At 40.6% G+C, this 26,673-nt stretch overlaps 1 protein-coding gene across 2 annotated transcripts in view; it reads left to right on the top strand.

The window, feature by feature from the left end:
• The window catches only part of PARL (presenilin associated rhomboid like), a 66,304-nt gene that overhangs the window by 20,971 nt on the left and 18,660 nt on the right, over positions 1–26,673 (top strand). For both annotated transcript variants that reach the window (XM_059064550.2, XM_059064551.2), the window contains exons 5-6: positions 25,215–25,310; positions 25,891–26,040. In XM_059064550.2, the coding sequence (XP_058920533.1) occupies positions 25,215–25,310; positions 25,891–26,040 (246 nt within the window). The remainder of the gene's footprint in view (positions 1–25,214; positions 25,311–25,890; positions 26,041–26,673) is intronic.

The following is a 26,673-nucleotide window of genomic DNA, read 5'->3' as shown; positions in this document are numbered from 1 at the left end:
GTATCTTTTTGAATTAGAGTTTTGTGGATATGTGCCCAGGAGTGGGATTGCTGGATCATATGGTAACTCTTTAGTTTTCTGAGGAACCTCAATACTGTTTTCCACAGTGGCTGCAAACTCTTATATTCCATGAACAGTATAAGAGGGTTGCCTTTTCTCCACACCCTCTCCAGCATTTGTTATTTGTAGACTTTTTTTTTTTTTTTTTTTTTTTTTTTTTTTTTTTGCGGTATGTGGGCCTCTCACTGTTGTGCCCTCTCCCGTTGCGGAGCACAGGCTCCGGACGCACAGGCTCAGCAGCCATGGCTCACGGGCTTAGTTGCTCCGCGGCATGTGGGATCTTCCCGGACCAGGGCACGAACCCGTGTCTCCTGCATTGGCAGGCGGATTCTCAACCACTGCGCCACCAGGGAAGCCCTTGTAGACTTTATAATGGCCATTCTGACCAGTGTGAGGTGGTACCTCATTGTAGTTTTACTTTTTTTTTTTTTTAACATCTTTATTGGAGTATAATTGCTTTACAATGGTGTGTTAGTTTCTGCTTTATAACAAAGTGAATCAGTTATACATATACATATGTTCCCCTATCTCTTCCCTCTTGCATCTCCCTCCCTCCCACCCCTCTAGGTGGTCACAAAGCACGGAGCTGATCTCCCTGTGCTATGTGGCTGCTTCCCACTAGCTATCTATTTGATGTTTGGTAGTGTATATATGTCCATGCCACTCTCTCGCTTTTTCACAGCTTACCCTTCCCCCTCCCCATATCCTCAAGTCCATTCTCTAGTAGGTCTGTGTCTTTATTCCCGTCTTGCCCCTAGGTTCTTCATGACCTTTTTTTTTTTTCCTTAGATTCCATATGTATGTGTTAGCATACGGTATTTGTTTTTCTCTTTCTGACTTACTTAACTCTGTATGACAGACTCTAGGTCTATCCACCTCACTACAAATAACTCAATTTCGTTTCTTTTTTTTTAACATCTTTATTGGAGTATAATTGCTTTACAATGGTGTGTTAGTTTCTGCTTTATAACAATGTGAATCAGTTATACATATACATATGTTCCCGTATCTCTTCCCTCTTGTGTCTCCCTCCATCCCACCCGCCCTATTCCACCCCTCTAGGTGGTCACAAAGCACCGAGCTGATCTCCCTGTGCTATGTGGCTGCTTCCCACTAGCTATCTATTTGATGTTTGGTAGTGTATATATGTCCATGCCACTCTCTCACTTTGTCACAGCTTACCCTTCCCCCTCCCCATATCCTCAAGTCCATTCTCTAGTAGGTCTGTGTCTTTATTCCCATCTTACCCCTAGGTTCTTCATGACCTTTTTTATTTTCTTAGATTCCATATATATGTGTTAGCATTACTTCACTCTGTATGACAGACTAGTTCCATCCACCTCACCACAAATAACTCAATTTCGTTTCTTCTTATGGCTGAGTAATATTCCATTGTATATATGTGCCACATCTTCTTTATCCATTCATATGTCGATGGACACTTAGGTTGCTTCCATGTCCTGGCTATTGTAAATAGAGCTGCAATGAACATTTTAGTACATGACTCTTTTTGAATTATGGTTTTCTCAGGGTATATGCCCAGTAGTGGGATTGCTGGGTCATATGGTAGTTCTATTTTTAGTTTTTTAAGGAACCTCCATACTGTTCTCCATAGTGGCTGTATCAATTTACATTCCCACCAACAGTGCAATAGTGTTCCCTTTTCTCCACACCCTCTCCAGCATTTATTGTTCGTAGATTTTTTGATGATGGCCATTCTGACTAGTGTGAGATGATATCTCATTGTAGTTTTGATTTGCATTTGCATTTCTCTAATGATTTGCATTCTCTAATGATTAATGATGTTGAGCATTCTTTCATGTGTTGAGCATTCTTTCATATCTTCTTTGGAGAAATGTCTATTTAGGTCTTCTGCGCATTTTGGGGTTGGGTTGTTTGTTTTTTTGATAGTGAGCTGCATGAGCTGGTTGTAAATTTTGGAGATTAATCCTTTGTCAGTTGCTTCATTTGCAAATATTTTCTCCCATTCTGAGGGTTGTCTTTTGGTTTTGTTTATGGTTTCCTTTGCTGTGCAAAAGCTTTTAAGTTTCATTAGGTCCCATTTGTTTATTTTTGTTTTTATTTCCATTTCTCTAGGAGATGGGTCAAAAAGGTTCTTGCTGTGATTTATGTCATAAAGTGTTCTGCCTATGTTTTCCTCTAAGAGTTTGATAGTGTCTGGCTTTACATTTAGGTCTTTAATCCATTTTGAGTTTATTTTTGTGTATAGTGTTAGGGAGTGTTCTAATTTCATACTTTTACAGGTAGCTGTCCAGTTTTCCCAGCACCACTTATTGAAGAGGCTGTCTTTTCTCCAGTGTATATTCTTTCCTCCTTTATTAAAGATAAGGGGACCATATGTGCGTGGGTTTATCTCTGGGCTTTCTATCCTGTTCCATTGATCTATATTTCTGTTTTTGTGCCAGCACCATACTGTCTTGATTACTATAGCTTTGTAGTATAGTCTGAAGTCAGGGAGCCTGATTCCTCCAGCTCTGTTTTTCTTTCTCAAGATTGCTTTGGCTATTTGGGGTCTTTTGCGTTTCCATACAAATTGTGAAATTTTTTGTTCTAGTTCTGTGAAAATGCCAATGGTAGTTTGATAGAGATTGCATTGAATCTGTAGATTGCTTTGGGTTGTAGAGTCATTTTCACAATGTTGATTCTTCCAATTCAAGAACATGGTGTATCTTTCCATCTCTTTGTATCATCTTTAATTTCTTTCGTTAGTGTCTTATAATTTATCTGCATTCAGGTCTTTTGTCTCCTTAAGTAGGTTTATTCCTAGATATTTTATTCTTCTTGTTGCAATGGTAAATGGGAGTGTTTTTATAATTTCACTTTCAGATTTTTCATCATTAGTGTATAGGAATGCTACAGATGTCTGTGCATTATTTGGTATCCTGCTCCTTTACCAAATTCATTGCTTAGCTCTAGTAGTTTTCTGGTAGTATCTTTAGGATTCTCTATGTATAGTATCATTTCATCTTCAGTGACAGTTTTACTTTGTCTTTTCCTATTTGGATTCTTCTTATTTCTTTTTCTTCTCTGATTGCTGTGGCTAAAACTTCCAAAACTATGTTGAATAATAGTGGTGAGAGTGGGCAACCTTGTCTTGTTCCTGATCTTAGTGGAAATGATTTCAGTTTTTCACCATTGAGGACATTGTTAGCTATGGGTTTGTCATATATGGCCTTTATTATGTTGAGGAAAGTTCCCTCTGTGCCTACTTTCTGCAGGGTTTTTATCATAAATGGGTGTTGAATTTTGTCGAAAGCTTTCTCTGCATCTATTGAGATGATCATATGGTTTTTCTCCTTCAGTTTGTTGATATGGTGTATCACGTTGATTGATTTGCGTATAATGAAGAATCCTTGCATTCCTGGAATAAACCCCACTTGATCATGGTGTATGATCCTTTTAATGTGCTGCTGGAATCTGTTTGCTAGTATTTTGTTGAGGATTTTCGCATCTATGTTCATCAGTGATATTGACCTGTAGTTTTTCTTCCTTTGTGACATCTTTGTCTGGTTTTGGTATCACTGTTATGGTGGCCTCGTAGAATGAGTTTGGGAGTGTTTCTCCCTCTGCTATATTTTGGAAGAGTGTGAGAAGGATAGGTGTTAGCTCTTCTCTAAATGTTTGATGGAATTTGCCTGTGAAGCCATCTGGTCCTGGGCTTTTATTTGTTGGAAGAGTTTAATCACAGTTTCAATTTCAGTGCTTGTGATTGGTCTGTTCATATTTCCTATTTCTTCCTGGTTCAGTGTTGGAAGGTTGTGCATTTCTAAGAATTTGTCCATTTCTTCCAGGTTGTCCATTTTATTGGCATACAGTTGCTTGTAGTAATTTCTCATGATCCTTTGTATTTCTGCAGTGTCAGTTGTTACTTCTCCTTTTTCATTTCTAATTCTTTTGGTTTGAGTCTTTTCCCTTTTTTTCTTTCTTTTAAAAAATTTATTTATTTATTTTTGGCTGCGTCTGGTCTTTGTTGCTGCACGTGGGCTTGATGTAGTTGAGGCGAGCGGGGGCTCCTCTTTGTTGTGGTGCGCAGGCTTCTCATTGCGGTGCCTTCTCTTGTTGCAGAGCACAGGCTCTAGGGCACACAGGCTTCGGTAGTTGCGGCACATGGGCTCAGTAGTTGTGGCTCGTGGGCTCTAGAGTGCAGGCTCAGTAGTTGTGGCTCACGGGCTTCATTGCTCCTTGGCATGTGGGATCTTCCCAGATCAGGGCTCAAACCCATGTCTCCTGCATTGGTAAGCGGATTCTTAACCACTGTGCCACCAGGGAAGCCCTCCCTTTTTTTCTTGATGAGTCTGGCTAATGGTTTATCAATTTTGTTTATCTTCTCAAAGAACCAGCTTTTAGTTTTATTGATCTTTGCTATCGTTTCCTTCATTTCTTTTTCATTTATTTCTGATCTGATCTTTATGATTTCTTTCCTTCTGCTAACTTTGGGTTTTTTTTGTTCTTCTTTCTCTAATTGCTTTAGGTGTAAGATTAGATTGTTTATTTGAGATGTTTCTTGAGGTAGGGTTATATTGCTATAAACGTCCTTCTTAGAACTAATTTTGCTGCATCCCATAGGTTTTGGGTCATCGTGTTTTCATTGTCATTTGTTTCTAGGTATTCTTTGATTTCTTCAGTGATCTCTTGGTTATTAAGTAGTGTTTTGTTTAGCCTCCATGTGCTTGTATTTTTTACAGATTTTTTCCTGTAACTGATATCTAGTCTCATAGTGTTGTGGTCAGAAAAGATACCTGATATGATTTCAATTTTCTTAAATTTACCAAGGCTTGATTTGTGACCCAAGATATGATCTATCCTGGAGAATGTTCCATGAGCACTTGAGAAGAATGTGTATTCTGTTGTTTTTGGATGGAATGTCCTATAAATATCAATTAAGTCCACCTTGTTTAATGTATCATTAAAAGCTTGTGTTTCCTTATTTATTTTCATTTTGGATGATCTGTCCATTGGTGAAAGTGGGGTGTTAAAGTCCCCTACTATGATTGTGTTACTGTCAATATCCCCTTTTATGGCTGTTAGTATTTGCCTTATGTATTGAGGTGCTCCTATGTTGGGTGCATAAATATTTACAATTGTTATATCATCTTCTTGGATCAATCCCTTGATCATTATGTAGTGTCCTTTGTCTCCTGTAATAGTCTTTATTTTAAAGTCTATTTTGTCTGATATGAGAATTGCTACTCCAGCTTTCTTTTGATTTCCATTTGCATGGAATATCTTTTTCCATCCCCTCACTTTCAGTCTGTATGTGTCCCTAGGTCTGAAGTGGGTCTCCTCTAGACAGCATATATACGGATCTGTTTTTTGTATCCATTCAGCCAGTCTTTGTCTTTTGGTTGGAGCATTTAATCCATTTACATTTAAGGTAATTATCAATATGTATTTTCCTATTCCCATTTTCTTAATTGTTTTGGTTTTGTTCTTGTAGGTCTTTTCCTTCTCTTGTGTTTCTTGCCTAGAGAAGTTCCTTTAGCATTTGTTGTAAAGCTGGTTTGGTGGTGCTGAACTTTCTTAGCTTTTGCTTGTCTGTAAAGGTTTTAATTTCTCCATCAAATCTGAATGAGATCCTTGCTGGGTAGAGTAATCTTGGTTGTAGGTTTTTCTCCTTCATCACTTTAAATATGTCCTGCCACTCCCTTCTGGCTTGCAGAGTTTCTGCTGAAAGATCAGCTGTTAACCTTATGGGGATTCCCTTGTGTGTTATTTGTTGTTTTTCCCTTGCTGCTTTTTTAAAATTTTTTAATTTTTATTTTTTGCGGTACGCGGGCCTCTCACTGTTGTGGCCTCTCCCGTTGCGGAGCACAGGCTCCGGTCGCGCAGGCTCAGCGGCCATGGCTCATGGGCCCAGCCACTCCGCGGCATGTGGGATCTTCCCAGACCCGGGGCATGAACCCATGTCCCCTGCATCGGCAGGCGGACTCTCAACCACTGCGCCACCAGGGAAGCCCTCCTTTGCTGCTTTTAATATGTTTTCTTTGTATTTAATTTTTGATAGTTTGATTAATACGTGTCTTGGTGTGTTTCTCCTTGGATTTATCCTGTATGGGACTCTCTGTGCTTCCTGGACTTAATTAACTATTTCCTTACCCATATTAAGGAAGTTTTCACCTATAATCTCTTCAAATATATTCTCAGTCCCTTTCTCTTTCTCTTCTTCTTCTGGGACCCCTATAATTCGAATTTTGGTGCATTTAATGTTGTCCCAGAGGTCTCTGAGACTGTCCTCAGTTATTTTCATTCTTTTCCTTTATTCTGCTCTGCAGTAGTTATTTCCACTATTTTATCTTCCAGGTCACTTATCCATTCTTCTGCCTCAGTTATTCTGCTATTGATTCCTTCTAGAGAATTTTAAATTTCATTTATTGTGTTATTCATCATTGTTTGTTTGCTCTTTAGTTCTTCTAGGTCCTTGTTAAATGTTTCTTGTATTTTCTCCATTCTATTTCCAAGATTTTGGATCATCTTTATTATCATTACTCCAAATTCTTTTTCAGGTAGACTGCCTATTTCCTCTTCATTTGTTTGGTCTGGTGGGTTTTTACCTTGCTCCTTCATCTGCTGTGTGTTTTTCTGTCTTCTCATTTTGCTTAACTTACTGTGTTTGGAGTCTCTTTTTTGCAGGATGCAGGTTCGTAGTTCCTGTTGTTTTTGGTGTTTGTCCTCAGTGGCTAAGGTTGGTTCAGTAGATTGTGTAGGCTTCCTGGTGGAGGGGACTAGTGCCTATGTTCTGGTGGATGAGGCTGGATCTTGTCTTTCTGGTGAGCAGGTCCACGTCTGGTGGTGTGTTTTGGGGTAGCTGTGGCTTTATTATGATTTTAGGCAGCCTCTCTGCTAATGGATGGGGTTGTAGTCCTGTCTTGCTAGTTGTTGGGCCTAGGATCTCCAGCAGTGTATCTTGCTGGTCGTTGAGTGAAGCTGGGTCTTGGTGTTGATATGGAGATCTCTGGGAGATTTTCGCTGTTTGATATTACGTGGGGCTGGGAGGTCTCTTGTGGACCAGTTTCCTGAAGTTGGTTCTCCCACTTCAGAGACACAGCCCTGATGCCTGGCTGGAGCACCAAGAGCCTTTCATCCACACGGCTCAGAATAAAAGGGAGAAAAAATAGAAAGAAAGAAGATAAAATAAAGTAAAATAAAATAAAATAAAGTTATTAGAAGAAAAAATAGGGACTTCCCTGGTGGCACAGTGGTTGAGCGTCCACATGCCAATGCAGGGGACACGGGTTTGTGCCCTGGTCCGGGAAGATCCCACATGCCGCAGAGTGGCTAGGCCCGTGAACCACAGCTGCTGAGCCTGCACGTCCGGAGCCTGTGCTCCACAACGGGAGAGGCCACAACAGTGAGAGGCCCACGTACCGCAAAAGAAAAAATAATAATTATTATTATTATTAAGAAAAAAAGTTTTTAAGTAAAAAAAAAAAAAAACGGACCAACAGAACCCTAGGACAAATGGTGAAAGCAAAGCTATACAGACAAAATCACACACAGAAGCATACACATACACACTCACAAAAAGAGAAAAAGGGGAAAAAATACATCTTTTGCTCCCAAAGTCCACCTCCTCAATTTGGGATGATTCATTGTCTGTTCAGGTATTCCACAGATGTAGTGTACGTCAAGTTGATTGTGGAGATTTAATCCGCTGCTCCTGAGGCTGCTGGGAGAAATTCCCTTACTCTTCTTTGTTTGCACAGCTCTTGGGTTCAGCTTTGGATTTGGCCCTGCCTCTGCATGTAGGTCACCTGAGGGCATCTGATCTTCGCTCAGACAGGACGGGGTTGAAGGAGCAGCTGATTCGGGGGCTCTGGCTCACTCAGGCCAGGGGGAGGGAGGGGTACAGATGTGGGGAGAGCCTGCGGCCGCAGAGGCCAGCATGATGTTGCAACAGCCTGAGGCGTACTGTGCATTCTCCTGGGGAGGTTGTCCCTGGATCATGGGACTGTAGCCATGGCGGGCTGCACAGGCTCCTGGGAGGGGAGGTGTGGAGAGTGACCTGTGCTTGCAACAGGCTTCTTGGCGGCAGCGGCAGCCTTAGCTTCCCACGCCTGTCTCTGGGGTCCGTGCTGATAGCTGCGGTTCACACCCGTCTGTGGAGCTCCTTGAAGCGGCGCTTTTAATCCCCTCTTCTCGTGCACCAGGAAACAGAGGGAAGGAAAAGTCTCTTGCCTCTTCGACAGGTCCAGACTTTTTCCCGGACTCCCTCCCAGCTAGTCGTGACGCACTAGCCCCCTTCAGGCTGTGTTCACGCAGCCAACCCCAGTCCCCTCCCTGGGATCCCACCTGCGAAGCTCGAGCCTCAGCTCCCAGCCCCCACCCCCCACCCCAGTGGGTGAGCAGACAAGCCTCTCGGGCTGGTGAGTGCTGGTCGGCACCGATGCTGTGCGGGAATCTCTCCGCTTTGCCCTCCGCACCCCTGTGGCTGTGCTCTCCTCCTCGGCTCCGAAGCTCCCCCCGCCTCCGCCACCCGCAGTCTGCGCCAGCGAAGGGGCTTCCTAGTGTGTGGAAACCTTTCCTCCTTCACAGCTCCCTCCCAGTGGTGCAGGTCCCATCCCTGTTTTTTTGTCTCTCTTTTTTCTTTTGCCCTACCCAGGTACGTGGGGAGTTTCTTGCCTTTTGGGAGGTCTGAGGTCTTCTGCCAGCATTCAGTAGGTGTTGTATAGGAGCTGTTCCACATGTAGATGTAGTTCTGATGTATTTGTGGGGAGGAAGGTGATCTCCACGTCTTACTCTTCCGCCATCTTGAAGCTCCCGGTGTAGTTTTAGTTTTGATTTGTGTTTCTCTAATAATTAGCGATGTTGAGCATCCTTTCATGTGTTTGTTGGCCACCTGTATGTCTTCTTTGGAGAGATGTCTATTTAGGTCTTCTGCTTTTTGTTTTTGTGTTTTTTTTTTTGGCCCTGCCACATGGCTGCGGGATCTTAGTTCCCTGATCAGCAAATAAACCCTGGCCCTCAGCAGTGAAACCACGGACCATCAGAGAAGTCCCTGGTTTGTTTGTTTTTTCGTTGTTGAGTTGTATGAACTGTTTGTATATTTTGAAAGTTAAGCTCTTGTCAGTTGCACATGTTTTCTCCCATTCTGTAGGTTGTATTTTTGTTTTGTTTATGGTTTCCTTTGCTGTGCAAAAGCTTGTAAGTTTGATTAGGTCTCATTTGTTTATTTTTGTTTTTATTTCTGTTGCCTTGGGAGACTGACCTGAGAAAACATTGGTATGATTTATGTCAGAGAATGTTTTGCTTGTGATCTCTTCTAGGAGTTTTATGGTGTCATGTCTTACGTTAAGCCTTTAAGCCATTTTCAGTTTATTTTTGTGAGTGGTGAGAGTGTTCTGACTTCATCAGTTTACACACGGTTGTCCCACTTTCCCAACACCACTTGCTGAAGAGACTTTCTTTTTCCCTTTGTATTAAGGCAGAATAATATTGCATTGTATGTATACACTGCATGTTGTTTATCCAGTCATCTGTTGATGGGCATTTGGTTTGTTTCACCTTTTGGCTATTGTGAATAATGCTGCTGAGAACATTCACTATAAGTCTGTTTTTCTGTTTTAAGTCCCTGCTTCCAATTCTCTGGAGTATATATTTAGAAATGGAATTGCTGCATCATATGGTAATTCTATGTTTAACTTTTTGAGAAACTGTTGAATTGTTTTTCACAGTAGTTGCACCATTTTACATTCCCACCAGCAATGTATCAATACAGGAGTTCCAGTTTCTCTAAATCCTTGCCAATACTTGTTATTTTCCTTTTTTTCTTTAATAATAGCCATCCTAATGTGTGGCAAGTGGTATGGTATCTCATGGTTTTGACTGAGTTTCTCTAATGACTAGTAATGCTGAGCATCTTTTCATGAGCTATTGTCCATTTATTCTTTGGAGAAATGTCTGTTTAAATCCTTTGTCTTTTTTTTTTTTGGCTGCACCACATGTCAAGTGGGATCTTAGTTCCCTGACCAGGGGGGTCGAACCCACGCCCCCTGCAGTGGAAGCGCTGAGTCCTAACCACTGGACCACCAGGGAAGTCCCACTTTGTCCATTTTTTGAGTTGTCTTTTTGTTGAGTTGTAAGAGTTCTTTATATATTCTGGATACTAGAACTTTATTAGGTATATGATTTGCAAATATTTTTCCCTAGTCTATGGGCTGTCATCACTTTAATAGTGTTCTTTGCAGCATGAACTTTTTTTTTTTTTTTTTGTGGTACGCGGGCCTCTCACTGTTGTGGCCTCTCCTGTTGCGGCTCCGGACGCTCAGGCTCAGCGGCCATGGCTCACGGGCCCAGCCACTCAGCAGCACGTGGGATCCTCCCGGACCGGGGCATGAACCCGTGTCCCCTGCATCGGCAGGGGGACTCCCAACTACCGCACCACCAGGGAAGCCCCAACATGAACTTTTTAATGAAATCCATTTTTTATTTTATTGTGCTTTAAGTGTTATATCAAGGAAACTGTGGCCTAATCCATGATCACAAAACTTTACACCTATGTTTTCTTCTAAGAGTTTTGTAGTTTTAGCTTTTACATTTAGGTCTTTGATTCATTTTGAATTAATGTTTGTATTCAGTTTGAGGAAGGTGTCCATATTCATTCTTTTGCTGGTGGATATCTACTTGTTCTGGCACCATTTGTTAAAAAGACTATTCTTTTTCCATTGAATTGTCTTGGGACCACAGTAAAAAAAAGCAAAACAGTTGACATAGATGTATGGATGTACTTCTGAACTCTCAATTCTATTCCATTGTCTATATGTGTATCTTTATGACATACTGTCTTGATTACTGTAGCTTTGTACTTTAAGTTTTCAAACTGGGAATTGTGAGTCTTCCAACTTTGTTAATATGGAGTATTACATTGATTATTGTATGTTGAACCAATTTTGCCTTTCTGAATAAATTCCACTTGGTCATTGTTTATTAGTTCTTATATTCTGCTGGATTTGATTTGGTAGTATTTTCTTGAGGATTTTCCATCTGTGTTAATAACGGATATTGGTAGTTTTCTTGTGATGTCTTTGTCTGGTTTTGATGTCAAGGTAATACTGGTTGCATAGAATGAGTTGAGATATGTTTCTTTCTCTTCTGTTTTTTGGAAGAGTTTGAAAAGAATTGATGTTGATTCTCCTTTATGTTTGCTATAATTCATCAGTTGTAGTAAGTTGAATAGTGTTTCCCAGAATTCATGTCCACCCAGAAACTCAGTGTTATTTGAAATAAGGTAACCCAGAAACTCACTGTTATCTTAATTGAAATAGTGAGATCATACTAGATTAAGGTAGGCCCTAAATCCAACGATTTGTATCCTTATAACAAGAGAATAGGACAAAAAGGCACATGCCGAAAAGGAGGCCCTGTGAAGAGATGGAGGCAGAGACTGGAGTGATGCTGCTATAAGCCAAGCAATGCCAAGAGCTACCAGAATCTAGGAAGAAGGAAGGAAGGAGTCTTCCCTAGAGTCTTCATAAGGAAGCATGATGCACCTGACAATTTGATTTCAAATTTCTAGCCTCCAGAACTGTAAGAGAATACATTTCTGTTCTTTTAAGCCCACTGAGTTTGTGGTAATTTATTATAGCAGCTCTAGGGAAGTAATATACTGGTAAAGCCATCTGGTCTTGGGCTTTTCTTTATGGGAAGTTTTTTGATTATTAATTCAATCTCTTTACCTATAAAAAAGGCCTATTCAGGGCTTCCCTGGTGGCGCAGTGGTTGAGAATCCGCCTGCCGATGCAGGAGACACGGGTTCGTGCCCTGGTCCGGGAAGATCCCACATGCCGCGGAGCAACTAAGCCCGTGAGCCATGGCCGCTAGGCCTGCGCGTCCGGAGCCTGTGCTCCGCAACGGGAGAGGCCACAACAGTGAGAGGCCCGCATACCGCAAAAAAAAAAAAAAAAAAAAAAAAAAAGGCCTATTCAGATTCTGTATTCCTTTTTGAGTCAGTTTCAGTGCTTTGTGTCTTTCTAGGAATTTGTCAATTTCATCTAAGTTGTTCTCATTGGTTGGTATACAATTGTTCATAGTATCCTTAGAATCCTTTTTATTTCTGTAAGGTAAATGGTATCATTCTGCTTTCTTTCCTGATTTTAGTGATTTTGAGTCTTGTCTTTTCTTTGTCAGTCTAGCTAAAGGTTTGTCAATTTTGTTGATCATTTCAAAGAACCACCTTTCAGTTTCATTGATTTTTTTTTTCTCTGTTTTTCTATTCTTTACTTCATTTATCCAAACTCTTTATTATTCCCTTCTGCTTGCTTTGGGTTTACTTTGCTCTTTTTTCCCCCTAGTTTATTAAAGTGGAACCTTAGGTTATTACTTAGAGATCTTTTTTAGTGTAGGCATTCACAGCCCTGTTTTTGCTGTATCCTGTAAGTTCTAGTATTGTCTTAGTTAGCTTGATCTGCCATAACAAAATACCATAGATCAGATGGCTTAAACAACGGAAATTAATTTTCTCACAGTTCTGGGGGCTAGAAGTTTAAGATCAACGTGCCAGCATGGTCAGTTTCTGGTGAGAACTTTCTTAGCTTGTAGACTGCCACCTTGCTGTCTCTTCATATGGCAGGTAGAGAGAGCAAGCTCTGTGGTATCTCTGTTATAAGGACACTAATCCCATCATGAAGGCCCCACCTCAGCCTCCTCTAAATCTAATTACCTCCTAAGGCCCCATCCCCAAATACATCCCATTAGGGGTTAAGGCTTCAACATATGAATCTTCGGGGGACACAATTCAGTTCATAGCAGATATGTTATATTTTTGTCTTCATTCATCTAAAAGTACTTCCATATTTTCCTTGCGATTTCTTCTTTGACCCATTGCTTATTTATTTATTTTTTTATTTTTTATTTTTTTTAACATCTTTATTGGAGTATAATTGTTTTACAATAGTGTGTTAGTTTTTCCTTTACAACAAACTGAATCAGTTATACATATACATATGTTCCCATATCTCTTCCCTCTTGCATCACCCTCTCTCCCACCCTCCCTATCCCACCCCTCTAGGTGGTCACAAAGCACAGAGGTGATCTCCCTGTGCTATGCAGCAGCTTCCCACTAGCTATCTAATTTACATTTGATAGTGTGTATATGTCCCTGCCACTCTCTCACTTCGTCTCAGCCCACCCTTCCCCCTCCCCATATCCTCAAGTCCATGCTCGAGTAAGTCTGTGTTTTATTCCCGTCCTACCACTAATCTCTTCATGACATTTTTTTCCCTTAGAGTCCATATATATGTGTTAGCATACGGTATTTGTTTTTCTCCTTCTGACTTACTTCACTCTGTATGACAGACTCCAGGTCCATCCACCTCATTATAAATAACTCAGTTTCATTTCTTTTTATGGCTGAGTAATATTCCATTGTATATATGCGCCACATCTTCTTTATCCATTCATCTGTTGATGGACACTTAGGTTGCTTCCATGTCCTGGCTATTGTAAATAGAGCTGCAATGAATATTTTGGTACATGAGTCTTTCTGAATTATGGTTTTCTCAGGGTATATGCCCAGTAGTGGGATTGCTGGGTCGTATGGTAGTTCTATTTGTAGTTTTTTAAGGAACCTCCATACTGTTCTCCATAGCGGCTGTATCAATTTACATTCCCACCAGCAGTGCAAGAGGGTTCCCTTTTCTCCACACCCTCTCCAGCATTTATTGTTTCTAGAGTTTTTGATGATGGCCAATCTGACCGGTGTGAGATGATATCTCATTGTAGTTTTGATTTGCATTTCTCTAATGATTAATGAGGTTGAGCATTCTTTCATGTGTTTGTTAGCAATCTGTATATCTTCTTTGGAGAAATGTCTATTTAGTTCTTCTGCCCATTTTTGGATTGGGTTGTTTGTTTTTTTGTTATTGAGCTGCATGAGTTGCTTATAAATTTTGGAAATTAATACTTTGTCAGTTGCTTCCTTTGCAAATATTTTCTCCCATTCTGAGGGTTGTCTTTTGGTCTTGTTTATGGTATCCTTTGCTGTGCAAAAGCTTTTAAGTTTCATTAGGTCCCATTTGTTTATTTGTGTTTTTATTTCCATTTCTCTAGGAGATGGGTCAAAAAGGATCTTGCTGTGATTTATGTCGTATAGTGTTCTGCCTATGTTTTCCTCTAAGAGTTTGATAGTGTCTGGCCTTACATTTAGGTCTTTAACCCATTTTGAGTTTATTTTTGTGTGTGGTGTTAGGGAGTGTTCTAATTTCATACTTTTACATGTAGCTGTCCAGTTTTCCCAGCACCACTTATTGAAGAGGCTGTCTTTTCTCCACTGTATATCCTTCCCTCCTTTATCAAAGATAAGGTGACCATATGTGTGTGGGTTTATCTCTGGGCTCTCTATCCTGATCCATTGATCTATATTTCTGTTTTTGTGCCAGTACCATATTGTCTTGATTACTGTAGCCTTGTAGTAGAGTCTGAAGTCAGGGAGCCTAATTCCTCCAGCTCCATTTCTCGTTCTCAAGATTGCTTTGGCTATTCGGGGTCTTTTGTGTTTCCATACAAATTGTGAAATTTTTTGTTCTAGTTCTGTAAAAAATGCCAGTGGTAATTTGATAGAGATTGCATTGAATCGGTAGATTGCTTTGGGTAGTAGAGTCATTTTCACAATGTTGATTCTTCCAATCCAAGAACATGGTATATTTCTCCACCTATTTGTATCATCTTTAATTTCTTTCATAAGTGTCTTATAGTTTTCTGCATACAAGTCTTTTGTCTCCTTAGGTAGGCTTATTCCTAGATATTTTATTCTTTTTGTTGCAATGGTAAATGGGAGTGTTTTCTTAATTTCACTCTCAGATTTTTCATCATTAGTGTATAAGAATGCCAGAGATTTCTGTGCATTAATTTTGTATCCTGCCACTTTACCAAATTCATTGATTAGCTCTAGTAGTTTTCTGGTAGCATCCTTAGGATTCTCTATGTATAGTATCATGTCATCTGCAAACAGTGACAGCTTTACTTCTTCTTTTCCTATTTGGATTCCTTTTATTTCTTTTTCTTCTCTGATTGCTGTGGCTAGAACTTCCAAAACTATGTTGAATAAGAGTGGTGAGAGTGGGCAACCTTGTCTTGTTCCTGATCTTAGTGGAAATGGTTTCAGTTTTTCACCATTGAGAACGATGCTAGCTGTGGGTTTGTCATATATGGCCTTTATTATGTTGAGGAAAGTTCCCTGTATGCCTACTTTCTGCAAGGTTTTTATCATAAATGAGTGTTGAATTTTGTCAAAAGCTTTCTCTGCATCTATTGAGATGATCATATGGTTTTTCTCCTTCAGTTTGTTGATATGGTGTGTCACGTTGATTGATTTGCATATATTGAAGAATCCTTGCATTCCTGGGATAAACCCCACTTGATCATGGTGTATGATCCTTTTAATGTGCTGTTGGATTCTGTTTGCTAATATTTTGTTGAGGATTTTTGCATCTGTGTTCATCAGTGATATTGACCTGTAGTTTTCTTTCTTTGTGACGTCTTTGTCTGGTTTTGGTATCAGGGTTATGGTGGCCTCATAGAATGAGTTTGGGAGTGTTCCTCCCTCTGCTATCTGTTGGAAGAGTTTGAGAAGGATAGGTGTTAGCTCTTCTCTAAATGTTTGATAGAATTCGCCTGTGAAGCCATCTGGTCCTGGGCTTTTTGCTGGAAGATTTTTAATCACAGTTTCAATTTCAGTGCTTGTGATTGGTCTGTTCATATTTTCTATTTCTTCCTGGTTCAGTCTCGGCAGGCTGTGCATTTCTAAGAATTTGTCCATTTCTTCCAGGTTGTCCATTTTATTGGCATACAGTTGCTTGTAGTAATCTCTAATAATCTTTTGTATTTCTGCAGTGTCAGTTGTTACATCTCCTTTTTCATTTCTAATTCTATTGATTTGAGTCTTCTCCCTTTTATTCTTGATGAGTCTGGCTAATGGTTTATCAATTTTATTTATCTTCTCAAAGAACCAGCTTTTAGTTTTATTGATTTTTGCTATTGTTTCCTTCACTTCTTTTTCATTTATTTCTGATCTGATCTGTATGATTTCTTTCCTTCTGCTAAATTTGGGGTTTTTTTGTTCTTCTTTCTCTAATTGTTTTAAGTGCAAAGTTAGGTTGTTTATTCGAGATGTTTCCTGTTTCTTAAGGTATGATTGTATTGCTATAAACTTGCCTCTTAGAACTGCTTTTGCTGTATCCCATAGGTTTTGGGTCATTGTGTCTCCATTGTCATTTGTTTCTAAGTATTTTTTGATTTCCTCTTTGATTTCTTCAGTGATCACTTCGTTATTAAGTAGTGTATTGTTTAGCCTACATGTGTTTGTATTTTTTACAGGTCTTTTCCTATAATTGATATCTAGTCTCATAGCGTTGTGGTTGGAAAAGATACTTGATACAATTTCAATTTTCTTAAATTTGCCAAGGCTAGATTTGTGACCCAAGATATGATCAATCCTGGAGAATGTTCCATGAGCACTTGAGAAAAATGTGTATTCTGTTGTTTTTGGATGGAATGTCCTATAAATATCAATTAAGTCCATCTTGTGTAATGTATCATTTAAAGCTTGTGTTTCCTTATTTATTTTCATTTTGGATGATCTGTCCATTGGTGAAAGTGGGGTGTTAAAGTCCCCCATTATAATTACTGTCGATTTCCCCTTTTAAGGCTGTTAGTATTTGCCTTATGTATTGAGGTGCTCCTATGTTGGGTGCATAAATATTTACAATTGTTATATCTTCTTCATGGATCGATCCCTTGATCATTATGTAGTGTCCTTCTTTGTCTCTTGTAATAGTCTTTATTTTAAAGTCTATTTTGTCTGATATGAGAATTGCTACTCCAGCTTTCTTCTGATTTCCATTTGCATGGAATATCTTTTTCCATCCCCTTACTTTCAGTCTGTATGTGTCCCTAGGTCTGAAGTGGGTCTCTTGCAGACAGCATATATATGGGTCTTGTTTTTGTATCCATTCAGCCAGTCTGTGTCTTTTGGTGGGAGCATTTAATCCATTTACATTTAAGGTAATTATCGATATGTATGTTCCTATTACCATTTACTTAATTGTTTCGGGTTGTTCTTGTAGGTCTTTTCCTTCTCTTGTGTTTCTTGCCTAGAGAAGTTCCTTTAGGATTTGTTGTAGAGCTGGTTTGGTGGTGCTGAACTCTCTCAGCTTTTGCTTGTCTGTAAAGGTTTTAATTTCTCCATCAAATCTGAATGAGATCCTTGCTGGGTAGAGTAATCTTGGTTGTAGGTTTTTTTCCTTCATCACTTTAAATATGTCCTGCCACTCCCTTCTGGCTTGTAGAGTTTCTGCTGAAAGATCAGATGTTAATCTTATGGGGATTCCCTTGTGTGTTATTTGTTGTTTTTCCCTTGCTGCTTTTAATATGTTTTCTTTGTATTTAATTTTTGACAGTTTGATTATTATGTGTCTTGGCGTGTTTCTCTTTGGGTTTACCCTGTATGGAACTCTGTGCTTCCTGGACTTGATTATTTCCTTTCCTATATTAGGGAAGTTTTCAACTATAATCTCTTCAAATATTTTCTCAGTCCCTTTCTTTTTCTCTTCTTCTTCTGGGACCCCTATAATTCGAATGTTGGTGCGTTTAATGTTGTCCCAGAGGTCTCTGAGACTGTCCTCAGTTCTTTTCATTCTTTTTTCTTTCTTCTGCTCTGCAGTAGTTATTTCCACTATTTTATCTTCCAGGTCACTTATCCGTCCTTCTGCCTCAGTTATTCTGCTATTGATCCCATCTAGAGTATTTTTCATTTCATTTATTGTGTTGCTCATCGTTGCTTGCTTCCTCTTTATTTCTTCTAGGTCCCTGTTAACTGTTTCTTGCAAATTGTCTATTCTATTTCCAAGATTTTGCATCATCTTCACCATCATTATTCTAAATTCTCTTTCAGGTAGATTGGCTATTACCTCTTCATCTGTTAGGTCTGGTATGTTTTTATCTTGCTCCTTCATCTGTTGTGTGTTTTTCTGTCTTCTCATTTCGCTTATCTTACTGTGTTTGGGGTCTCCTTTTTGCACGCTGCAGGTTCGTAGTTCCTGTTGTTTTTGGTGGCTGTCCCCAGTGGCTAAGGTTGGTTCAGTGGGTTGAGTAGATTCCCTGGTTGGGGGGACTAGTGCCTCTGTTCTGGTGGATGAGGCTGGATCTTGTCTTTCTGATGGGCAGGTCCTCGTCTGGTGGTGTGTTTGGGGATGTTGGTTACCTTATTATGATTTTAGGCAGCCTCTCTGCTAATGGATGGGGCTGTAGACCTGTCTTGCTCTTTGTTGGGGATAGGGTGTCCAGCACTGTTCTTTGCTGGTCCTTGATTGAAGCTGGGTCTTGGTGTTGAGATGGAGATCTCTGGGAGATTTTCGCCGTCTGATATTACGTGGAGCTGGGAGGTCTCTTATGGACTAGTGTCTTGAGGTTGGTTCTCCCACCTCAGGGACACCGCCCTGGTGCCTGGCTGGGGCGCCAAGAACCTTTAATCCATGCGGCTCAAAATAAAAGGTAGAATAAATAGAAAGGAAAGAAAAGGAAGGAAGGAGGGAGGGAGGGAAGGAAGGAAGAAAGGAAGGAAGAAATGAAGGAAGGAAGCAAGAAAGGAAGGAAGGAAGGTGCAGAGGAAGAAAGGGAGGAAGGAAGAGAGGAAGGGAGGAAAGAAGGGGGAAGGAAGGGAGAAAGGAGGGAAGGAGGGAAGAAAGGAAGGAAGAAAGGAAGAAAGAAAGGGAGAAGACAGAGTAGTATAAAGTATAGTTATTAAAATAAAAAATAATTATTAAGAAGAAAAATTTCCTTTAAAAAAAAAAAAAAACAGAAAAATGGGTCGGTCTAACCCTAGGACAAATGGTGAAAGCAAAGCTATACAGACAAAATCTCACACAGCAGCACACACATACACACTCACAAAAAGAAAAAAAAAAGGGAAAATAATAGTATATCTTGCTCCCAAAGTCCACCTCCTCAACTTGGGATGATTCGTTGTCTATTCAGGTTTTCAACAGCTGCAGGGCACTTCAAGTTGATTGTGGAGCTTTAATCCGCCGCTTCTGAGGCTGCTGGGAGAGACCTCCCCCTCTCCTCTCGGTTCGCACAGCTCCTGGGGTTCAGCTTTGGACTTGGTCCCACCTCTGCGTGTAGGTTGTCCGAGTGCAACTGCCCTTCGCTCAGACAGGACGATGTTAAAGGAGCAGTTGATTCGGGGGCTCCAGCTCACTCAGGCTGGGGGGAGGGAGTGGCACGGGGGCGGGGCGAGTCCGCGGCGGCAGAGGCCGGCGTGACGCTGCACAGGCCCAAGGCGCGCCGTGCGTTCTCCCAGGGAAGCTGTCCCTGGATCCTGGGACCCCGGCAGTGGCGGGCCGCACGGTCTCCCGGGAGGGCCGGTGTGGAGAGTGACCTGTGCTCACACACAGGCCTCTTGGTGGTGGCAGCAGCAACCTTAGCGTCCGACACCCGTCTCTACTGTCCGTGCCGACAGACGCGGCTCGCGCCCGTTTCTGGAGTTCCTCTACACGGTGCTCTTAATCCCCTCACCTCACACCCGAGGAAGCAAAGAGGCAAGAAAAAGTCTCTTGTCTCTTCGGCAGCTCCGCGCCCGCCCCTGGGGCTCCTTCAAGCGGCGCACTTAATCCCCTCTCCTCGCGCCCAGGCAGCAAAGAGGGAGGAAAAGGTCTCTTGCCTCTTCGGCAGCTCCAGACTTCTCCCGAACTCCCTCCCGGCCAGCCGTGGCACACTAGCCCCCTTCAAGCTGTCTTCACTCTGCCAACTCCAGACCTTTCCCTGGGATCCGACTGAAGCCCGAGCCTCAGCTCCCGGCCCCGCCTGCCCCGGCAGGCGAGCAGACAAGCCTCTCGGACTGGTGAGTGCCGGTCGGCACCGATCCTCTGCGGGAATCTCTCCGCTTTGCCCTCTGCACCCCTGTGGCTGCGCTCTCCTCCGCGGCTCCGGAGCTTCCCCCTCCGGCGCCCGCAGTCTCCGCCCGCGAAGGGGCCTCTAGTGTGTGGGAGTCTTTCCTCCTTCACGGCTCCCTCCCACTGGCGTAGGTCCCGTCCCTATTCTTTTGTCCCTGTTTATTCTTTTTTCTTTTGCCCTACCCAGATATGTGGGGAGTTTCTTGCCTTTTTGGAGGTCTGAGGTCTTCTGCCAGCGTTCGGTGGGTGTTCTATAGGAGAAGTTCCACATGTAGATGTATTTCTGATGTCTCTGTGAGGAGGAAGGAGATCTCCGCGTCTTACTCTTCTGCCATCTTTAAGCCGTCTCCCCCATTGCTTATTTAGAAGTGTGTTAATTCCACATATTTGTGAATTTTACAAACGTATTATTGACTTGTAATTTTATTCCATTGTTGTCAGAGAACCTATTGTTTATAATTTCAGTTTTGAAATTTTCAGTTTGGAAATTTATTGAGACTTGTTTTGTGACTGAACATATGGTCTATCCAGGATAATGTTCCATGTGCACTTGAGAAGACTGTATTCTCTTGAGTGGCGTATTTTATAGATGTCTGTTAGGTCTAGTTTGTTTATAGTGTTCAGGTCTTCTACATCTTTGCTGATAATCTAATTTTATCCATTATTACAAGTGAGGTATTGAAGTCTCCCAGCTATTACAGAGTCATTTTTTTTTCCTTCAGTTCTGTCAATTTTTACTTCATATATTTTGGGTTTCTACTGTTAGAAGCATATATGTTTGTAATTGTTATATCTTCTTCATGGATATCAAGATTTTTTTGACCCTTTTTTTCATTATATAATAGCATTCTTTGTCTCTAGTAACAAATACTATCTTAAAGTCTACTTTGTCTTCTTCTTGTGGCTTTCTAGATCCCAGAAATATGTTGAAGGTTTTGTAAGCCCCTACGGACATCTCATTCCTCATATTTTCCTTTTAAGATTTTTGTTTAGTCTCTATTATCCATCACCTCAGGCAGCTGCAAACTTAAACACTTGCCTGTAATTGCTTTTGACAAACGCCCCCTGGGGAAATGAGTTTTGTACTTAAACTCCCAGGCAGGTCAAATACAGACATCCTTGCAAGTGGGGTCTTCCAAGAAACTATTATCAGATAGGTCAGATGACGATAATTCTTTGGGAACAAGGCTTTGAAAGAGATTCAGTTCCATTCTGCTATCTCTGGTGGCTGCCAGGGAAAGTGTATTTTCATGGCTAACATATCTGGAAAGCAGGGGGTGGCACTAGGGCAAGTTAAAATGCCTCAAAGCTCACTGTTCTTCTCAAGATTTATCTATTTTTCTGAAAAACAAAATGCTGGGTTGCAGCAAGCCTTTGGCTAGTTACCAGAGTTCTGAAAAAGTAGATTCTAACATTTTTTGCCAATTTTTTCATTGCTTTTATGAAGGACAGAACTTTTGGTGGTCTTTACTCCATTATTCTTGCTGATAGAATCCAGGGCATCACTTTTGGTAAAGGTAGGCACTGAGGCAGCAGTGACCTTCCCAAATGAGTAGTGCCAAGCTGGTACAAGACATGATTGAGTCAGGAGGAGGCAAGTAACACTCCTCCTAAATGGAGATACAAACAGAGACCCTAAGCAGTTCTACCTCTCAAAGGAGAAGGAAGGAGGGGAGGGAACCATTTTTTCTTTGAGCATCTACATACTAGGTGCATCTACTATCTATTAAGCCTCACTACAACCTTTATGATGTATAGCATGTATTATCCTCATTTTACAAATGAGGAAACCGAAATGAAGGCGGTGAAATGCCACAGGCCACAAACCTTCTAAGTGACATACCTAGGATTCAGACCTGAAAAGGCCATTCCCTTTCTACCATATTTTTCATTTATTGAGTTGTCTCTGTGTGACTACTACATGTAATCATGCTTTCTCATTCAGTCATGACTCAACTCTTCGAGGTTGATTTTATTACCCCCATTTTACAGAAGAGAAAACTGAGGCTGAGAGATTAGGCCTCTTGCCCAGGTTATAGTGTAAATAGGACAGAGTCAGTCCTGCTGGGCTCCTTCACCCTTACCTTCAGGCAGTGTGCAATGCTTCCTCAGTAGGCTTATGATTGTCACACCTCCTGCTCACTTGCCTCTGGGGACCAACCTATGCTGTTCCCCATATAAGGAGCCCTTTGTCTGGTATCTAAAGTCCTAGAGTGACCAGGGTCAAAAGAAATCCCCTTGGCTACCCATGTCTCTGTGTCTAGTAGAAAGAGCACTACATTAGGAATTCTGCCTTAACCACTGAATTTGGCTCTCTGAAAACTTGTACCTCTTAGAGCCTCAGTTTTCTCATCTATAATTGGCCTTCAAAATGGGATAACCAGGGAAGAAAATATCTGCATTTTACTTTCTCTCTTTTTTTGTTAGTGTATTTTATAATGAATTATAGTTGTTCATGTACATAATTTGGGTATATACGTTCAGTTGTTTACTGATGGGTTGCCTAATTGTAGATCACTGGTCTATGAAGTGAGGGGTTTAACTGCAGCGTGTTCCAGTACCAATATTCTGTCAAATTTACCAAAAAGGCCTCTTACATTTCAGTTGAAAACTTGGCAATGTTAACTCTTTGGCTACTGTTAACCTTGATATCTTTGGTTATCTTTCCCTTCAAGTCTTCCCTGGTTGTAATTTCTTCAACCAGAGATGCTCTCTACAGTGCTGTAGTGCTTGCAGGTTTTGGAATTAGGTGCTGTATGTCACCGGTTTCAGGAAGTGGCCTGTGGAACTGGCAGAGTAGGCAGAGTAGTTGCCATTTTTCGGCAGGCAGGATGTGGCCCCATCTTGCTTTCTTTGCAGTGAACCATAACTGGAGCAAACTGCAAAGCCCTGACTTATCTTTATGACCATGGAAATCTGGGCCAAACTATTCTCAAGTCTTTTTTACCCTGAGATACCAAACACTGTACAACAATCTAGACCCAAGAGTCCCTGGGTTAGTAAAGATGTTTAACTCTGCAAAAGAAACTAAAGAACCCCAGGCAATACTAATCACTGCTTACTTCTTTTTATGATAAACCCCTGAGGTCTGTTCCTGCAGCTGAGGAGGCTCTGCCCACCTTCCCTTCCCAGGATTCCACATTCCTCATTGGGATGTACACACAGTGCTCTTACTTACCTTGTTTATGATCCCTTTCCCCCATTAAAAAAAAAATAAATACTGTTCCTCACACCATCTTGGAAAGAGTTGTAGTTATTTACTAAAGATGGTAAAATAGGGCTTCCCTGGTGGCACAGTGGTTAAGAATCCACCTGCCAATGCAGGGTCACGGGTTCGAGCTCTGGTCTGGGAAGATCCCACATGCCACAGGGCAACTAAGCCCGTGCACCACAACTACTGAGCCCGCATGTCATAACTACTGAATCCCGTGTGCATAGAGCCCATGCTCCACAAGAGAAGCCACCGCAATAAGAAGCCCGCGCACTGCAACGAAGAGTAGCCCCCACTCGCCGCAACTAGAGAAAGCCTGTGCGTAGCAATGAAGACCCAACACAGTCAAAAATGAAAGAAAGAAATTTTTTTTTAAAGATTTAAAAAAAATTTTTTTAATGAAAGATGGTAAAATAGCTGTCATAATCAGTCACAGTCCTCACTTAGGGCATCTGATAAAATTGATAGGATCAGTTCAGTTAAATGTAGTAAAACACCATCTAGTGTGCTATGAAGAAAGGAAAGATACTACCAGTTCATTGGACACACTACCAATTGTAAGATGCATCCTGATTTCAGATATTAAAATGGGAAAAAATGTCTTTGGAAAGGAAACTACCATTTTTCATAGATTCTAACTCTTAAGTGGGAGAGCAAAAACTAGGGAAACTAGAAATACCAGTGGATAGCTGAGAGTCTTACAGAGTGCACAAATATGGGGGCCAAAGGAAAACTCCAAGATGTAGCAGCTGGCAGGGACTGTACAGTGAATATCTTCTAAAATAAATTATTTTACCAGAATGTTGCTGGAATCAGTCCTGTTATCATTGAAGAAGTTGAAAGGGCTAGTTTCCTGTTGCCTAAAGAGACAGGATGAGTGAATACATGTTTAAATTTCTTTAATTCAAGTAGATGAGTGCCTACTGTATGTAAGGAGTTGTGGTACCTAAAATTAATGTAGCTTTTTAAAGTTTGTAGTTTTTAAGAATAACTTAATTTCTTCCCTAGAATTAACTATTTAGTCACATTTTATCAGTAAATAAACAATTTAGTGGTAGTTCTAGCAGCATCAGTTCTCTGCAGAAAAATAAAACAGTCACCCAACTCCCACATGTAGACATATTTTCAAAAGCAGTTGCAAAAGTCTTCCAGACTATTCCTGAATTCTTATCTAATGAGTTTTTTTCTCAGACATGTGGATCTTCATCTTCACAGATGACTTTTAAAAAAAAATTTTTTTAAATTTTTTGGCAGCGCCGAGCAGCATGTGGGATCCTAGAATCCTAGTTCCCTGGCCAGGGATTGAACCCGTGCCCCCTGCAGTGGAAGCGCAGAGTCTTAACCGCTGGATCACCAGGGAAGTCCCTATATAGATGATCCATAGGTGTTTCCACAAGCTGTCCAGAAGTTAAAGAAGCATACCATTCCCTGTGGAAAAAGAAGTGATGTTATGTAGCTTTTTGACTCTTGGCCAAAGAACCTAATTCTGTACATTACTTCTGTCTTTGCCTTGGCCATTTTCAAGCAATAATTATAGATCTGATTATTTATTGAGAAGAGTGAACTGTTCTGAAGGAGTAAAATATGGATCTGAGTGAAGGAAGTTAGCTCCTAGAGCATTTTCCAGGAATTTTTTGACTTTACCAACCTGTGACAGTTTTGATACTCAGAAACATTGATTTCACTTACTTTTCTTAGCTTACTCCCCAGCCCCCCAAGTATATAATACTCTTAAATAATGTGGTAGAAAATCTCATTTGGGTGGACTTTTTTTTTTAAGATTTTTTTTTTTTTTTGATGTGGACCACTTTTAAAGTCTTTATTGAACTTGCTACAACACTGCCTCTGTTTTATGTTTTTTGGCTGTGAGGCATGAGGCATCCCAGCTCCCTGACCAGGGATTGAACTCGCACCCCCCTGCATTGGAAGGCGAAGTCTCAACCACTGGACTGCCAGGGAAGTCCCTCGGGTGGACTTTTGATCAGACTTTCTTTGCTTTTATTTTTAACTTCCCTAAATTATAAATGTTTATTTTGTAGGTATCATAGCTGCAAATGTTTTTGTATTTTGTTTGTGGAGAGTACCTTCTCTACAGCGGACGATGATCAGATATTTCACATCCAGTCCAGCCTCAAGTAAGTCTAACTTGTGTGATTTTATTTTGAGGTAGAGGTAAAATGGAAGAAATATGCTTATGGTAATTGAAGTGCTATAAAAAAGATGATTTACTTGTCAATAATTGTAAGCAAAATCTGGAGGATAGGCTGTAAACTCTTGGAGGACAGGAACCTCATTTCTCTTACAGCTGTGTCGAGGCACCTAAAATGTACCTTGCACATAGTAGATATCTAAATATTTTTTAGTGACTTAAGATCCGTGATCACTACAAGTTTACTCTTTGAAGAGACTATTATATACAATTTTATTTCTGTAATTGAAATAATTTACTAATTCTTTTTTCTAACTAACTTTTTCTATAGGACAAGTTGCTTTCATTGACCTGAGAATCTATTGGTTGCTTACTAAGTAGAAAAGAGATTTAAGATAGCATTTTTCAAGTGGTAAAAAGCTGTCTTAAACAATCTTATCCAATCTTTTAACTAGCTCTGGTTGGTTTCGCATGTTTGTGTCATAGTAATAATGAAAAAGTCTAAAATGGATCATTTTTACTGGCTGTGTATTCCACAATTACAAGACTTTTTCTTTCTCTTGTAGAGGTCCTTTGTTCTCCAATGTTGCTGTCAACATTCAGCCATTTCTCCTTGTTTCACATGGCAGCCAATATGTATGTCTTGTGGAGCTTCTCCTCCAGCATAGTGAACATTCTCGGTCAAGAGCAGTTCATGGCAGTGTACTTATCTGCAGGTAATAAGCTTTCATCTCAGGCCCTTTCAGAGTATAAGTGTTCTCCCCTGTCTGGAGAAGGGACAAAGGGAATGATTATAGCCATATTCTATATACCGTAAGTGCTCAGTACATATTTGTTTCTCAGATTGTATATAGAGTAGGATACAAACTGGTGTAGTGTTTAAGCATGTCATTTTTATCTCCCTAGGCCTTGGTTTCTTTAGCTCAGGCCCACCATTTTATAGATTAGTGGTTCCCAGACTTCCAGGCTGCCTCAGTCATCTGGATCTGTGTTAAATAACCTTAACGCTCATTTCCCAAGTGTGTTCAGTTTTCAGAAAACTTTCGATTAGCTATCCAATAAGATTGTCAAGAATGAGTTCATTCTTTGTTGCAAGCATATATTATCATGGAACCACTCAAGTCATCCTGGAGGCAGCATCATTTCCTTATTTTACTAGTAAATGATAGTGCAGGATTCTAGGTTCCTAGATGCTGCTAAATTGGCAGTTGGTTGATTATATTTTACTTATCTCAAAAAAAATTATTTTAACTTTGTTTGCAAAATGTACTTAATTAAAACCATAAAGTGTAAAAATTCATTCCTAAAATACCTTCATTTAAAAACAGTGTATCTGGCAGATATATGTA

The sequence above is a fragment of the Kogia breviceps genome, chromosome 5 (genome assembly GCF_026419965.1).
Source record: "Kogia breviceps isolate mKogBre1 chromosome 5, mKogBre1 haplotype 1, whole genome shotgun sequence".
In the NCBI taxonomy this organism is placed as follows: Eukaryota; Metazoa; Chordata; class Mammalia; order Artiodactyla; family Physeteridae; genus Kogia; species Kogia breviceps.
Note: the sequence above shows the minus strand (reverse complement) of the source record. Positions and strands in the feature narration are given on the sequence as shown.